Source organism: Ipomoea nil, unplaced genomic scaffold, assembly GCF_001879475.1.
Source record: "Ipomoea nil cultivar Tokyo-kokei standard unplaced genomic scaffold, Asagao_1.1 scaffold3105, whole genome shotgun sequence".
NCBI classification, from domain to species: Eukaryota; Viridiplantae; Streptophyta; class Magnoliopsida; order Solanales; family Convolvulaceae; genus Ipomoea; species Ipomoea nil.
The window spans coordinates 1912993-1930486 of record NW_017619533.1 but is presented as its reverse complement, the minus strand read 5'-3'; the positions used below and the strand labels follow the sequence as shown (position 1 = coordinate 1930486).

At 30.2% G+C, this 17494-nt stretch overlaps 2 protein-coding genes across 2 annotated transcripts; both read left to right on the top strand.

The window, feature by feature from the left end:
* Positions 1-904: 904 nt before the first annotated feature.
* On the top strand, positions 905-2290 carry LOC109166794 (vacuolar protein sorting-associated protein 27-like). The gene is made up of 3 exons (XM_019315680.1): positions 905-1178; positions 1666-1722; positions 1820-2290. The coding sequence occupies exons 1-3, from the start codon at positions 1095-1097 to the stop codon at positions 1919-1921; spliced, it is 243 nt and encodes an 80-aa protein (XP_019171225.1). The 5' UTR covers positions 905-1094; the 3' UTR covers positions 1922-2290.
* A 215-nt stretch (positions 2291-2505) lies between these two features.
* On the top strand, positions 2506-4865 carry LOC109166779 (uncharacterized mitochondrial protein AtMg00810-like). The gene is made up of 4 exons (XM_019315667.1): positions 2506-2550; positions 2635-2717; positions 3454-4590; positions 4817-4865. Exons 1-4 carry the CDS (start codon positions 2506-2508, stop codon positions 4863-4865), a joined length of 1314 nt encoding a protein of 437 aa, XP_019171212.1.
* Positions 4866-17494: the final 12629 nt, after the last annotated feature.

Here is a 17494-nt window from a genome sequence, read left to right as displayed (position 1 = left end):
GTTAATTGACAAATGTGGTAGATGAGTACATGTAAGAAAAATTTCATGGGCTATGGTTTCTAGATACAGAATTTATATGAATCATCTGTAGGATCATATCATCAGGAGAAATTTGCCCATAATTAGGGAAGAAGTCAGCAAAGATGAAGCTTAGAGAAGAATTATGGTTGTGAGTCTGTGAATGAACCTTACAAGATTGAGATTTTGATAGTAAAAGTTGTGGTTATGATTTTATGTGAATCCCAAATTCCGGCTTCGGAGAAATTCTACTGCCCTTAGAGTGCCCTTTCTGCAACAGATTTTTCTGTGCTCTGTGCAATGTGCCTTGGCACTCTGCCATGAATATTTATTGACAATGTTGATGAAAATTACATACCAAACTGTGCAAGTGTAGCTTTAGCACCTTCCGGCGGCGGGTACGTTGTAATTGCTTATTTATTTTAATTTTCCTCATTTAAAGCCGTTTCTGATATTATCCGATGATCACTCTGATGTGGAGTGAAGTTACCTCTCCATCCAATCTGCATATGCATTTTGTGCGATGGAAACTGCTTTTTGGTTGTTAATAAAGGAATTGAGACATGGACCGATTCTTCAGATGTGAGAAGTTTTTTCCTTTTATTATTATTTTTTTTTTGGAAAATACCTAACAATTGGGGAGTTCGTATGCAGTTAGGCAGTTAGCGTTATACAATTCAACGTGTTCTAGATTGTTTTTAAGTTGTTCTTTTATTGTCTTAGTAAAGTTGGTATGCAGTAGTAGGGAGAGAGGGCTAAGTTTGAGAAGTCAGCAAGACAACAACTATACTTTTCCAAATCCAAGGTTCAGTTAGAGTCATATTGATTCATGATTTTTCATCCCCAAATAGGTAGACATGACAAAATACCATTTCCTTCGATTCGATATATTTTACCTTTTCTTAGTTGGATGTTGAGGATTGGTTACTTAGTTAACTTTAGCTTTTCTATTGTTTTAAACAAGCAAGCTTTGGAAGGATATGAGTAGATACTGTTTTGGTGGCTTATCAACCTATGCTACAGAGGGAAGTATTTCTGATAAAGAGTGGTACTTTTTGTTGTAAAGACAAGAGTAGATGGCACAGAGGGCATTGTATGTCGAAAGTCCCTTCAAATTTAATAAGTTTGTAAAATCTTTATATTGCAGTGTTGCTTTCCTGGTATGTTTTTAGTTGTAAAGATCAACTTCACTCAGTGTTACCTTCTTCAAGCCTTCAAGGTTGGCTGCTGAGTCCATATAGATGGGAATTTATGATGAATCCCAGATTTCTTAGTGGGAAACCAAGTGAAAAGCCTTTCTTGAGACTTCTAGTAGACTGAAAAGACAACGGCATGTCTCTTAGAATTGTATGAAAATAAGATACTCTGTAATATGGTAGTACCTAATCCTGATTACTACCATAAGATTACACTTGCTTTTGTTTCTTCAAAATCAGGAAATGTGTTGCGTAACCTATAAATTTTACTTACTTTTTAATCAAGTTGTGATGCATTATATGCTAATGAACTCACATCGGGTGTGCACATGCTCGTGTCTTTTTCTCTTTCCTAATTTCTTACTCTAATTTGATTTTACAATAATTGAATGCTATCTTTTCAGTATGCAATGCCTTGAGTCTTGCCTTTCTCTGGGTTCTTTTTTTGTAGCATCATTGCAGGTGTTGTGGGCGAACTCTGTGTGCTGAACACTTAGCAAATCAAATGGTATGTACTGCAGAATTATGTGTATGTTCTAATTTGTCTGGATGTAAATTTTCTCTGGTAGCTCATCTTTCTTCTTTTTTTGGTTCATTGTTTTCAGGTCTTACCACAGTTTGCTATTCATTCGCCCGTCAGAATTTGCGCTGATTGTTTTAATGATGCCCCTAGGTATATTTTCACAAGAATGCCCAGTAAAATATAATTTGAAGTATCAAATAGACTAGTATATCATGCTTTGCAATTTGATTGTGGATATTCTCCTAATCATTAGTTCTTTCTCTGGTCTTTCTTTTATGTGTCTACATTTTGCTTTTATTTGAAAATATTTTAAAAGCAGTACATGGCAATGAATTAAGTTTTGTAACTAGGAACAAGCTCCAACTATGCCATTAAAGGGGCAAAAGGGCCAAGTAGATTCACTGTGTTTGTTTTTTTCCTCAAGCATGGGAAATCATAATTTTGAATTCTGATCCAACGTTGCAATGATAGTTGTGGATAGGATCACAAGCACAAAGGCATATAAGGTCACAACTGCTTGAATGAACATGTGACATCTTCTAGAATGGTGTTGCTTAGCTAGTGGCTAAAGTATGCTTTGGAATTAGACTAAACAATACGTTAAGTGGATTGGGTCTTCTCTAAGTATGTGCTTGACTATGTCCTGTTCAATCTAGTTGTTGACAACAATACAACACAAGCATTCTACAAAGCGAATTTTTGTTTTTATTTTTATAGAAATGGCAAATGTGTTGCAGTTTCAGTTTCTAGGGTCCAGTTAGTGTGAATATGGAAGTTGTGGTTCATTTGGAAGTTGTGGTTCATTTGGAAGCTGTAAGAAAATTGGTTCGAGTTCGGGTTGTAGTTGCTTGAAAGATGTGTGAGGAGAATAGGATTGGAATGCAATGAAGATGACAGATTCAAGAGGCTTCAGTGGATGAAATGGCCTGGCCATCCAATTTCAATGGGAAATATGACATTTTCGGAATGCGAAACTCAGTGTTACAAGAACTCAAGGGGCATACCAACATTTGAAGATATAACGAAAGTTTAGAATTTTTTTTTATTGTTATATAAATTTTAGTTTCGTGGAGTATACTACTAGAATGGAAATTGATTACATATTATGAAAATATTCTTCTATTTTGAACATTTAATTGATGCTTAAATATTTTATTTTCAATTACATGAAACTGTTGTGTAAACAATTCTATATACAAGTATATGTAAATTATCACCAATAAGGGTAAAAATATTGCAAATATCTCTAAATATAAAATTTTGCGATGAAAAATGAATACGGAAAAAACGTCAGTAAATGACTTTTACTAAACGTATAATAATGTACACAATCGTCAATAAATGTTATTTTATCGACGTATTTCGTTTTTTGTCACCAAATATATTTATTAATGACGAGCATAATTGTATGGAAAACATCAGTAAAGAAACATTTGCTGACGAAATATTTTATTTCGTCACAAACTATTACCGACGTTTTTGTTAATATTTCGTTGCAAAAAGTATGTATTCAATGATATTATCAAGACCATGCGAAAACGTCAGTAATCATAATATTTTGTGACGAAAAATTAACTTCGTCAGTAATACCTTTCCATACGTCGCTAACCCGACGGTCGTGGTAACGTTTTTATTTGGTCAGTAAAGACATTTGGCGACGTATTTTTATATTTACTGACATTTAAAAATCGTCGCTAAATATTAAAATTCTTGTAGTGCTCCTGGGTTTCACAGTGACAAACCTAACCAAGTGTGCAAAGTTCTTAGGTCACTATATGGGCTTAAACAAGCAAGTAGGCAGTGGAACGCCAAACTCACTGCAGCTCTACTACGCATTGGTTTTGTTCAAGCGAAATCAGATCCATCTTTGTTTATTAAGTCTAATTCTGATTATTTCGTGGGAATCCTAGTTTATGTTGATGATATTATCATCACTAGTGATTCTCTTAGTCCAATTGATGATTTGAAGAAGTTTTTGGACTCAACATTCAGAATTAAAGACTTAGGTGACCTTGGTTATTTTTTAGGCATAGAAGTGGCCAGGAGTTCTGCAGGTCTCAACCTATGCCAACGAAAATACACTTTAGATATTTTGGAAGAGTGTGGCTTTTTGGACTGTAAGCCAGTAACTAGTCCAATTGTTCCAGGACAGAAGTTGATGCACAATGATGGACCTTTGCTAGCTGATGCAGGTGTTTATAGACGATTAGTAGGCAGACTTTTGTACCTCACAGCCACTCGTCCAGACATAACATATAGTGTTCAACAACTGAGTCAATTCATTGATTATCCCACAAAAACGCACTTAGCAGCAACTCATTGTGTTCTACGGTACTTGAAGCCTGCACCTGGAAAAGGAATCTTTTACTCAACCAATTCAGACATACATTTGAAAGCTTTTACAGATTCTGATTGGGCAACTTGTGCAGAAACAAGAAGGTCCATCACAGGGTTCTGCCTATTCCTAGGTGATTCACTTATTTCTTGGAAATCAAAGAAACAACACACGATTTCAAGGTCATCATCTGAAGCAGAATATCGTAGCCTTGCTGGGGTAGTATGTGAAATTCAATGGCTTTGGTATCTTTTAACTGATATGGGAATTCCTCCATCCAAACCAGCAGTTTTCTTCTGTGATAACAAGTCCGCCATTGCTATTGGTGAGAATTCTGTTTTCCATGAAAGAAGTAAACATATAGAAATTGATTGTCATGTTGTTCGGGAAAAGGTACAACAAGGTCTCATCAAGCTGCTCTACATTACATCTTCAAATCAGATAGCAGATGGATTTACCAAAGCTCTTCCTTCACCACAGTTTATTCAATTCACTTCTAAGCATGGTCTACAAGACTTGTACGCCCCAGCTTACCGGGGGGGGGGGGGGGGGGGGGTATCACAACATATAAATAAAGAGAAAGAAAAAGAAAAGGAAAAGGCTCTAGAAGGTTCCAAGGCTAGCTAGTCAACTTGTGTCCAGCTCATCCAAAATGTATTTTAGAAGATGCAGTTACAGATTTTATAAAACAGATTTGTAAATCTCCATTTCTCTTTCTCTGATCTTCCTCTCTGTAATAAGCAGCTACTATGTTCATCAATGCAACATCTTTCTTCTTTCGCTCAATGATTGATATACTCTGCTGAGATTGCAATAGGTCTGGATATCGAATATTGAAATCTCACATATATTAGAATTCAAAGTAAAAATCATATATTTATATACATGTCATTCAAATGAAAATATCCAAATAATATTTTAAATATTAGTTCAAAAAATATTAATATTATCTAAACTAAATTTTAGGTGAATTTAGTAGGTTATTGGTTCGGATATATTTTTTAGTTTTTATGTAAAAATCATACATGTATTAGACTTAAAAAAAAAAAAATTAAATTCATTCCATTTAAACCAAACATATGTAAAAATATATTAAATATAAGATCTAAAAGTAACTCAAGATTAATAAATATGTGTTAATTTTATAACGTTAATCTAAAAATAAATAAATTTTTAAAAATAAGTGTTAGTAAACAAATTTTTTAAACAGACAACAGAGAATGAAAACTAAAAAATTTAAAAACAGAAAATAGAGAACAATTTTCTGTTACACTAACAACCTCTACTTTTGGCATTTGAGTTGTACTCTTGGTGTAATTCAGTCCTTTAGTAATTCTATGCCAGTTGTAGATTTCATCATTTAATGTCTCCTAAAGTTACTTGGCATGTACTTGGTTAAGTAATAATATTAATTTTGTTGGAAAGAATAATATTAGTTTTGTTGTTTTGAGTGTTTAATAATAATAATAATGTAGACAACTACTTTTATTTAGCTAATAATATTATTGTGGACAATATATTTTAAACATATAACGGTTTCAATCTATTTACTTTCGTTTTCAAAAAAAAAAAAAAAAAAAAAATCTATTTGCATACTTTCAATGTTAGAAACCCTAATATTTTTTACAATTAAAAATTAAAGTACGTACTTGAAAACTTAAGGTTTATTTGTAATTATAAGTCAAGTTTCATACCAATTTTTTTTCACTTTAGAATTTTGAAAATTAAAGTTTATCATTAATAGTACTTGTTAATCAGAAAAACGAAATATTACTACAAAAAAATAACATTTCTGGGGAAAATAACAAGTACAAGGTGAAAGGTAATTAAAAAGGTAGGCGGTTAGTACGAGTCGAGCGAAACCCTCTTTCCTTAGAACCTTATTTACTACCTCCTAATTAAAGGTGCTAGAAGCGTTGTAGCTTATGTTTCTTAAGATAAAACGTACTGCGGTTCTATGTTTGAGCCTAGCGAACAAGGTTTTAAGAATTATTAATCCCAAGATTTTATTCTTAATTCCGTAACTGATAAGAATTAATACTCCCAGAACGATTGCTACCCGAGTGGTACATACGAGTGGTACCAGAGAGGTTACGAGAGGATGAGTGGTACCTGAGTGTTACCTATTATACAACCGAGGAGTTAACCACTCGGTCAAACCCATTTGATCGAATGGTAGCTACAACGACTCGGTCAAACCCTTTGATCGAGTGGTAAGTTCTCCAATTGAGTAGTACATGCCACGATTCGGTTACTACTGGAATAGTGGCTAAAATTATTTTATTTTGAAATATTTACAAAAAGTTGACATACTTAACCTGATATTCGTGCTCGTTTACAAGAGTCAAACCATTTCAAACTCATTTCCTTCTCTGACTACCATCTCGTGCTAGTGTGATAATCTCCGATCTTCAACTATAATATGTATTACATTTCTTAATGTTATTATAATTTATTAATGCTTGTTATCTTTTAAATAATTAACATTAACATACGAAACTTATAATTACAATTCATAACATTATTTTCTTAAAAGTTAAGTTTCGAAAACAAATTTAAAAAGAAAAATATTGAAAAATTAGAAAATTGAAGAAATAGAAACTAAATTTTTTTAAAAAAATGAGCCTAGATATATTTTCTTTTTCATCATCTTCCTCTTCTTTTGCTTTCTTCTTTTGTTTTCTTCTCTTAAACTCTTCTCTTTTCCTTCTTTCATTTTCTTTCTTCACTACATATAATTATATAAAAAGAAGTATTTTTTTTTTTAAATTTACAAATTTCAAGAATTTTGTTGGATCACTATGAAGAGTAATGGTTAGAATTTCTAACCACTCTATAATAAGAAATTAAAATTTTATTTTAAGGTAACAAATATTTTTGACTGCTCGATACTGCGGTCAAAAGCTTTGGTTGGTTTTGCTTCATCTAATTGGACAAAATTACGTAGCCAGTGTTCAGTGTACGTAGTACTCACTCTGTGTCGGAGAAATAAATGAAAGTGAACTGCAGGACAGGTCTGCAAATTAAAGTTTATTATCCCAAAAGTAAGTAAAAACAATTAAGTTGTTAATTTATAATTAACAACATTTATAAAAATATAAAATAATAATCATGTTCAAAAGTATTAACTGGCATTGTAAATAAATAATTATATTGCTTATTTTGAGGATTGATTCTACTTTAATATTCAATTGAGTATCTATGGTACTAATTTTCCTTCTGATTTATTTATTATTGTGATTTTATCACTTTTTTTTTTAAACACATTCTTTACAAGGTAATATATATATATGTTTACTACCAGAGTTTGATCCAGTGATAATCAATTTAAAATAGTAACAGAGGTATCATCATACTACATAGTAGTGAGTATCACTTTTAGTTCTATTAATTAAACTTTGAAATCAACTACGTTTGAAGGAATGAGGGAAACCCACAACCATTACCTGATGGTGTGCATATGGTAAACCTCGCCTTCTGACTTAATCGATAAAGAACCACAAAGAGGTGGGTAAACCTCGTATTGTAACTGGCTCAAAAACCAATAAGATCAATGGGTCGCTCATGTTGGAAGTCTAACTTATAACCTTGTGATTACCAAGTCAACAATCTAACTAACTTGAATGGGTCGGGTTCTCCCAATACAACTATATATATTGTTGTGCTCCTACCTATTTTAATCATCTGCCCAATTTTTCAGTAATTTTCTGTTATCACCATTCAAAGAATGATCGATAAACGGTAAACTTCACTCCTAATTTACCCTTTCTTCTCTTCAATTTTAATCTTGAAAAATTGGCTCAAAACAAATGACATCCTTCAAATCCTATTTTCTTTCCATTTCAAAAATTCACCCTTGAATTGTTAAGTGAACTTTAACTGATTTTCTCATATTTGACCAAAACTATAGATAAATGAGAATAAATTATATTCAATTTTATGCTAAATAAATAATTAATTAAAAGAAAATGTTTTCTTCCCCTCATAAAATTTTCCTCCAACCTTTCATTCCTTGATGTGGCTTCTATTCATTGCATTGGATATCCATGAATTGGTTGACCTCACTATTAATTAAAAATAATTTTATTTATCAATTAAAGAATTATATATTAGAAGAGAAAGAATTTAGAAAAAATATAGGAGGAATATGTAACATTAAAAGTTTAAAGCTAACCTATTAACTTTAAAATTTTCATTATATAAATAATAAAATTTTTATCACCAATAAGCCTATATAAATAAAAAAAAAATATTGTCTACACGGGCTTAACTCAATGGTTTAGTAGGTAGTATTTGAGAAAAGAAACCAAGGTTCAAACCTCAACGGCGGTAATGTGAAGATTATGTCCAAAGTAGACACATCCCTTGTATATAAACAAAATTATCGACATACTTTTGGCCCTGTCTGCTAAGCCTGTGCAAAGAAAATCACCGACATTTGGCCCTGCCTGGTTGAAAATTCAACGTTTTGGGAGAAGAAATTAAAAAGAAAATTGTCACCATCAATAAGCCTACACAAAAAGAAAATTTCCATCATCAATAAGCCCATACAAAAATAAAGTATAGATAGGAAACATATTGAGACTTGAGAGCCAAAGAAGTAGGTAATCATGACCAAATATTCCCTTCACACCATCATTTCTTATCTTATAAAAATAAGAGAATTGTTGTTGTGACGTAGGTAAAAAGTTGGTAAATTCAGATTATTCAGAGAAATTTAATTTAAAAAGACAATAATAAAATAAAAAGAATTGAATGTAATCATGAGCAAACCTGAAAAAATGGCCCCAAAAATCAAACAAACTATTTATGTGTACCGATAGAAAGTGTTTTGGAAGGTATGGAGAATAAGGACCAAACATTATTATATGCAGTTATTTATTTATTTATTTATTTTTTTTTGAGAATTATTATATACAGTTATGCCCACACATTTATCAATCGTTATGCGTTGGACCCGTGTCTAGCATGCTTGCTGGACACGGGTAACAGTGCCGTTAGACACTGTTATCTCTTTTTTTTTTTTTTTTTTTTTTTTTTTTTTTTTTTTTTTTAAATTTCAGACCGCTTCGTTATAGGAGTATATGTTCATAATTTTATTACTATATTATTAATAACTGTACATTCATAACTCCATAACTGTACGTTCATAACTCTATAACTGTACATTCATAACTCCATAACTGTACATTCATAACTCTATAATTGTACATTCATAATTTTCAAAGCTCTATGTTCACAATTTTAGAGCTCTATGTTCATAATTTTATCACTATATGTTCATAATTGTAAGTTCATAATGTTAGAGCTCTTTGTTCATAATTCGATCAATAAATGTACATTCATAATTCCATAACTGTAGATTCATAATCTCATAACTGTAGATTCATAACTCCAAAACTGTAGATTCATAACTCCATAACTGTACATTCATAATCTTCGAAGCTCTATATTCATAATTTTAAAGCTCCATGGTCATAATTTTATCACTATATATGTTCATAATTTCATAATTGCATAACTGTACATTCATAACGGCATAATTGTACATTTATAACGGCATAACTGTACATTCATAACGGCATAACTGTACATTCATAATCCAAAAAAAAAAAAATAACGCCGTTAACGCCGTTAACGGCAAAACGCGCGCGAATTTTTTATTTTATTTTAACTAAATGACGCGTTTTTTTTGAAAAACGACGTCGTTTTGGGCCTGTGGAATTGTGGACACGGGTCCAGGGCATAATTTGCCCACATTTATGGAAGTTGTTTGGTCTTGGGGATATATCATATACGGATTATCATCATATATGGGAATAATAAAAAGCCTTAAAAAAAATAAAGAGCCTTAAAGTTCGAGAAATTTTTTTTTTTTTTTGAATTAACTAGTATTTGCGTCCGTGCGATGCACGGAATAGATTTGTTGTAATATATTAAAAATATTTGGATTGATATACAATTATTTAAATTAGAATATCAAATATTATATAGTGAAATTGAAAATATGGTTTGAATCTTTTATATGTTTTGATGTTATCATTGCTTGAATTTGAGCAAATAATTGTTCAAATTAATAGCTAATGTGTAAATGTACGCATGCGATGCTGTAAAATATATTTATCATTGTTTAGTATTTTTTATAAATTAGGCAAACATGCTCATTCTTTAACAACTCAGTTATAGGAATGAGTTGCTATCCTAATTCATTCGTATGGAAAATATATTTTTTGTCTAGATATATAGCAATTTTGTCATTTAAAAAAATATAATATCAACGATTGTATTTACACATTATTGAAACCTCATTGTATACGACATTAGTAGTAGCAACAGAATCTTGTCAATCCTCGTCTATAGTTAACATCTTCAGTCCATTAGGATAGGTGACTCGGGTGAAAATATATAATTGTAGAATATCAGTCAATAAGTGATCCTTTTATATTTTCAGTCAATTAGTAATATCATATTCATTTTCAGCCAATTATTCTTTTTTATTTTCTTTCAATGAGTCAATTACAATATCAGATATATTGATATTTTTACCTAATTTCCGTTCTATTTTTAATTGATGATGTAAAATATTATTATTGAAATATTTCCGTTTCATTTTTAATTTACCTTTACTATTGTTTAAAATATGCATTTACTATTGATGATGTAAAATATTATTATTGAAATATTTATGTCTAATTTTTCAATAAAATGCAATGACCTGACCATTTTTTTGTTCACTTTAGTCAATTATGAATCATTTTTTATTGTAGTCAATCCTCTTATATTTTCAGTCAATTAGTAATATCATATTCATTTTCATCCAATTATTTTTTTCTTTTTCAATCAATGAGTTAATTATAAAATCAGATGCAGTGATATTTTTACATAATTTTCATTCCAATTTTAACTGATGATGTAGAATATTATTATTGCCCGTTTCATTACTATTGTTTAAAATATGTCTTTACTATTGATGATGTAGAATATTCTTATTGAAATATTTTGTTTTCATTTTAAATTATCTTCACTTGATGCTGTAGAATATTATTATTGAAATATTTTCGTTTTATTTTTAATTTACGTTCCATTGTTTAAATTTGTGAAATATTTATTATATAATTGTGATTTAATTTATTTAACTGTGTAATATTATAGAGAAAAATTAAAAAGTAATGATCTGACCATTTCCTTTTCTATTTTAGTAAATTATGGATCATTTTTTTTCACCCAATTATTGATATTTATTTCTATTTCCAATTAACCTAATTTTCATTCTTTTTTCAATTTTTAATTTTTAGTCAAATATTAATATTCATTTCCTTTTCAAATTTACCTAATTTCCGTTCCATTTTTATTTGATAATGTAGAATATTATTGTGAAATATTTCTGTTCCTTTTTAATTTCTGTTTTTTTTTTTTAATTTACCTTTACTATTTACTATTGTTTGGACTGAAAATCAGGTAAATAGGATTTTGTTTTTAATTATTGTATAGATTATAAATTAAGAGGGCTGGTCACGGTTATAATTTTTATTATATTACGTATTAAAATTAGGATTTTTATTATACTTGAACAATAAAATTACCAATTATATTATAGAATATAATACCATACATAATATTACCAATTAATAGATTTTAGTTAATTTCCATTTTACATTTTCTTACCAAATAAGCTTTATTAATTATTTGACCAATAAAATATTTAATTAATTGACTACAAAAGTTTAGGCGGGAAAAATCAAATATGAGGATTTTGCTTATATATATATATATATATATATATATATATATATATATATATATATATATATAGTTAGTTAGGAATAAAGTGTAATGGTTTTGATATGTCAAATATGTATTCATTGATCCCCCAATTTTATTTCTTAGGTCTAGTAGAGTCTTAGACCATGATCGAGAAATTATTTAAATTTGAAAAGAGAAAAACAGAGGAAGATACATGAAAATAGAAGAAGAAGATATAAAGCCTAAAATCAAGAATTTGTCTGGAGAAAATGACAAATTGAAGAAGAAGATGAATGATACAATATTCACGTCAATGCTACTCGAAAAAATATCCCAGAAGAATTTTCGTGAAAGAAAATTAAGATTGGAAGAATGCATGAAATAGACTTGGAGATCAAGCATCTATGGCAAAAAGGAGTACATCAAAGAAGATTGGAGATTTAAGTAATAGTTGTATGGACGAAGTGGATGATGCTTGATATGTTATGAAAAATGGCTCAAGTTTGAATTTCACCATTAACAATTTTACAAAGTAAAATTTGAGAAGCCAAATCTAATTAAATCTGATGGAGTTGGCGCTAGTTTGGCTTTGGGCGCAAATTACAAGTGGAAATTGGGAAGCAATCGAGAAGCTTTGAATTACAAGTGGAAATGGGAAGCAATTTCACTTGGGTGGCAATCGAGAAGCTTTGAATTAAAAGTGAAAATTGGGAAGCAATTTCACTTGGGTGGCAATCGAGAAGCTTTGAATTAGGAGCTAATTTCATAGGAATTGAAATTGGGAGCTAGTTCGAAGCAATAGAAATTGGGTCGAGAAGCTCTGAATTGGGAGTTGATTTCATAGGAATTGAAATTGGGAGCTAGTTCGAAGCAAGAATTGGGAGCTAGTTCGAAGCAATTGAAATTGGGAGCTAGTTTCAGAGAAATTGAAATCAATTGAAATTGGGAGCAAGTTTCAATTCAAGATGGGAGCCAATGTAGAATTGAAATTGGGAGCCAATTGAGGTTGTAGTATGGGATGCAATTTCAAATTGGGGGTAGTTTCAGAGAAATTGAAATCAATTGAAATTGGGAGCAAGTTTCACATGAGAATCAATTCAAGATGGGAGCCAATGTAGAATTGAAATTTGGGAGCCAATTGAGGTTGTAGTTATGGGATGCAATAATGGGATGCAATTTCAAATTGGGGACCGATTCGAAGAAGACATGGAGATCAAATTGAATTGAGACAAAATTCAATACCAGCAGAAGTCTGGGAGCCAATTTCGAAGTCAAAGTCAATAATTCAAATTGGGAAGCAATTGAAAGCACCAGGAGAAGTTTGGGAGCCAATTGCAAGTCAAAGTCAATTGCGAGCCAATTACAATGGATAAATTCAAATTGGGTGTCAATTACAATGGAAAAATTCAAATTGGGAGGAAGTTCAAAGCCAGTTTGAAGTCTGAGAACACCCAGACGTGAGAATGAAGAAGATGAAGATGAACTTACAGTAAAAATATTCTCACAAGGAAAAATACTAGTTTAACTAGTATGGGATTAAATTGAAGAATATTTTTAAATCCCAAAGATACAAGGACCACTTCAGAGCTAATCAGAGCAGCCGTTCTACACCCAGATATTTCTACTCAACGTAAAACCAGAGGAATATCAGATGAAGTTTGAGAAACCATTCGCATGAAGTTCAAGCTCTCAAACGGCTAGCTTATCCTTTCTGACATCTTTGCAGAAGATAAGATAAGATCTCTGACAAAAAGATACAAGATTTCAAAAATGAGATCGTCTCTTTCCAACGGACAGATTCTCATTACCAGCTATAAAATGATGAAGATATGAAGACTTGAAGATAGTGTAGAGATCACGAACTAGAGAGCAGAAAATACGAACTCATCAAGGGGAACGAATAGAGCAATAAAGCTTAAAAGAGCATAGAGCAAAAATCTCATTTGGTACAGAGCATACCAAAAATCTTCAAGTGAAAAGTGAGAAAAGAAAAAGAACTCAGAGAGCTTCAAAAGAAAATATTCTGAGAGTTCTTAAACAGAGCAAAACAGAGCAAAAATATCAAGTGCTTTACTTGATATATTCAAAGAGAGAAAACACTCAGACCTATCAAGAGAAATCATTCCAGAGTGTTTATCTTTATCAAAGAGACCTGCGCATCATTGAAGATCAACTACAGAGTCTCAGAAGTTGGAAGCAAGACAACACTTGCTTTGGAGCAAAACAAGAGAAGGGAGGAAAGTAGCACGGAGCTGTGAAATCCTGGATTGTCACACGGAGCTGTGAGATCCGAAGCAGCAGTGTCGGAGGCACTGGGCGTGATTAGTGCGGGCTTTGTGATCAAAGCACTAGATCACGGGATACGTTTCTACCGGAGTGTGGAAGACGGGGGGAAAGTAACGCGGAGTCATGAAATCCTGGGATAGTAGCGCGGCGACGTGAAACCCGAAGCAGCAGTGTGGTGTCACTGGGCGTGATTAGTGCGGGCTTTGTGATCAAAGCACTAGATCACGGAAATTCATTGTATCTTGGAACCAAGGAGTGGTAGATATAGTGAAGTGCTCTTGGAGATAAGAGCAAGTGGAGTAGGAGGATTACACCACCTCGCGAACCACTATAATTGTCTTGTGTTCTTTACTGCTTTCTTTACTTACTGCTCTTTACATAATTGCTCTACAATATACTGCTCACACAATCTCACACACACTTTATCTTTATTTATTTCCACTGTGCACCATACTCTAACAATCTAGTTAAGAGTTTTGGTTTATCTCTGGCTTAGCAATTGTTGTGCTGTGCGAAAAAGTTTGAAAGTCTATTCCCCCTCCCCCCCCCCCCCCCTAGACTTTCACCTTACCTCTTTTGGGACCAACAATATATATATATATATATATATATATATATATATATATATATATATATATATATATATGGAAATTTCTATATAGATTTATAATTAAAAAAATAACATTTTGAAATTTAAAAAAATTAGTTTTAAAATTTTGTATGATTAATATAATGCATACGTATATGTATGTATGTATTTTTAAAAAATTATAAATATTTATTAAAACATATTTTGTTAATTTTATAATTTTATTTTGTTAATTGTATTTCATATTTTATTCATTACTCCGTATAATTTAATGAAATTGTCACAAATGTTTCTACTGTAAACATATTATATTTCTCAATTTCATTAACTATATTAATTATAATTATCAAATATTGTGGCAATTACCATAATAATTTTATTAATTATAATATTTGTTCTCTTTCAATATTGAAATATATTAGGAAATAATTTCCTAATATACTTATTTAATAAAAACTTAATATTTTGGTATATTAAATTTGATCATTTAGTACATGAAATTAATTCTTTAATTGTAATAGTATTACTGCTTAGTTAATATGTGTGTGTGTATATACACACACACACACACTTCTAATTCTATATTTGATAAGCATAATTTGTGTATGTATATACTTTAGGAAAATATTCATTATTAAAAATAGAATATAATTTAAAAAGTCAAGTATTAATTAGATTGCTAATATAATTGTCCCACTAATTGATTCCATGCTACTATAATTCATACATTTAAAAATTTTTTTATAGTTAAATACATATTAACTGCCTTAATTTAATTATTAGTCACATCTATATTACTAAAAGTATTACTTTTAATTTTTATAAATAAGATATAATATTATTAAATCAAAATAATTAAAAATAATTTGTTCATAGTACAAAAAATTTTATAATAGACTTAATAATTAACTATTAATTTTTATTGCCTAATACAAATTGTCAATTATAAAATACTATTTATGGTAATTATTGTATGCCATGTAATACTAAAGTTGTTAAGTAGAATTTTTATAATTAAGGTATAAAATTATTAAATCGAAATTATTAAAAATATTATAGATCCACATTAAGAATATCTTATTAATTTCGGACATTAAAACTATATATTTAAATCCATATATTTAGATTAAAGTTGAAGTTATAAATAATTAAGTTTCAATAAGTTTATTTATTCCCTAAATTATATATGAGTAATAATGAATATTTTTCTATATTAAATTATGCTTATATATGATTTACACGTATTAACCATCACTATATTAGATTAATATATAATTCTTTTAATATAATATATTATTAAATCTAAACATATGGCTAATATTTATTCAATATTATTACAAAAGTATTACAATTATAAATTTTATTATATTTTAAATGGCTTAGCAATCGAAGCAAACATGGTAAGTCAATAACATTATTTCACATTAAAAATGTGATTTTAATACTCTATTCAAACTAAGCTACAGTACTTCATAATTTTTTTGTCCAAAAAAAAGTTTAAATGGCAAGAAAAACCTCTTGAAGGGATAGACAAACTACTCTCTTATTACAGAAAATGCACACTTTAAAAATGAAGAGATTGAGTCGAAACAAAGCTCAACGCTTTGATATATTAACAACTAAAAAATGCTTTGAATTTCATTTTGATTTTACTGTATTCTTATCATGCTTCCCTCTATATCTCTTTACATATACACAAAATCCGTCCCTCTCCAAACTTTATCCACTTGATGAGCAACGAACTCTATTGCTTCCCGATCAATCTTTCTAGATCCGTATCTTCTCCACAAAAAATAAACAAAAAAAAAAAATCAAAATTTTTATTACAAACCACTTTTCTTATTTAAATATCGCAAAATCCAAAACAAAACAAAACAAAACCCAAAAGAAAAAAAAAACTAAGATAATGAAAACCTCACCCGTGCAAATCACGTATCAGCCTCAACTGTGGAAGATCACAGGATGATTAGCAAAAGTCAATGAAATGATGGAGAAGATACGGGGTGGAGAAGCCCTACCGATGTGGAGAAGGAAATGATGGGGAGGCTAAGAATTAAAAGAATTATAAATTTGTATTTATAGTAGAAAATACTAATTCAAAAGGAAAGTATAATAATTTATTTATTTAAGGTAATAACATTATTATTATTATTATTATTATTATTATTATTATTATTATTATTATTATTATTATTATTATTATTATTAGTATTATTATTATTATTATTATTATTATTATTATTATTATTATTATTATTATTATTATTATTATTATTATTATTATTATTATTATTATTATATTACAGAAATGCCCCTAAGTTTTGGGGGGAAAACTTGCTAGGAGGATTTTACTTTTATATATATAGATAGATAGATAGATAGATAGATTATAGATATAGATATAGATTATCAAAATGGTCCCTTGACTATCGTGAAATTACTAATTTAGTCCTCAACTATTTTTTACCTGATAAAGTCCTCAACTTTGTAAATGTTAATCAATATGCTCCTCCGTCCGGTCAGCCGTCAAATTTTTGTTTAAGTTGAGGGTAATTATGGAAGTTCACTTTAATTGCTCCTCCCCCCCCCCCCCATCTTTTTTTTTAACCAGAATAACCCTAGTTTCATGTCCTTTTCTGCATTTTCTTCGCGGAGCGAAATGTTAACCATTTCTGCATTTTCACGTCTATTGCTCCATTTCTGCATTTTCTTCGCCATAGTAAATAAGTGGGCAGCCAGAAGTTGGTTATTTTCTGAACTATCATCGGAATCGATTTCACGACGACGGCGAGAAACCGTAAAGG

Bases quoted from the DNA above. Each gene is read 5' to 3' on its own strand.
- LOC109166794 (XM_019315680.1), top strand. From the start codon at position 1,095: ATGGCACAGAGGGCATTGTATGTCGAAAGTCCCTTCAAATTTAATAAG. The intron at 1,179-1,665 runs GTATGTTTTTAG...CTTTTTTTGTAG, and splicing joins ATTGCAGTGTTGCTTTCCTG to CATCATTGCAGGTGTTGTGG. The intron at 1,723-1,819 runs GTATGTACTGCA...CATTGTTTTCAG, and splicing joins AACACTTAGCAAATCAAATG to GTCTTACCACAGTTTGCTAT.
- LOC109166779 (XM_019315667.1), top strand. From the start codon at position 2,506: ATGGAAGTTGTGGTTCATTTGGAAGTTGTGGTTCATTTGGAAGCT. The intron at 2,551-2,634 runs GTAAGAAAATTG...TGAAGATGACAG, and splicing joins TTGTGGTTCATTTGGAAGCT to ATTCAAGAGGCTTCAGTGGA. The intron at 4,591-4,816 runs GTACGCCCCAGC...TGTAATAAGCAG, and splicing joins AAGCATGGTCTACAAGACTT to CTACTATGTTCATCAATGCA.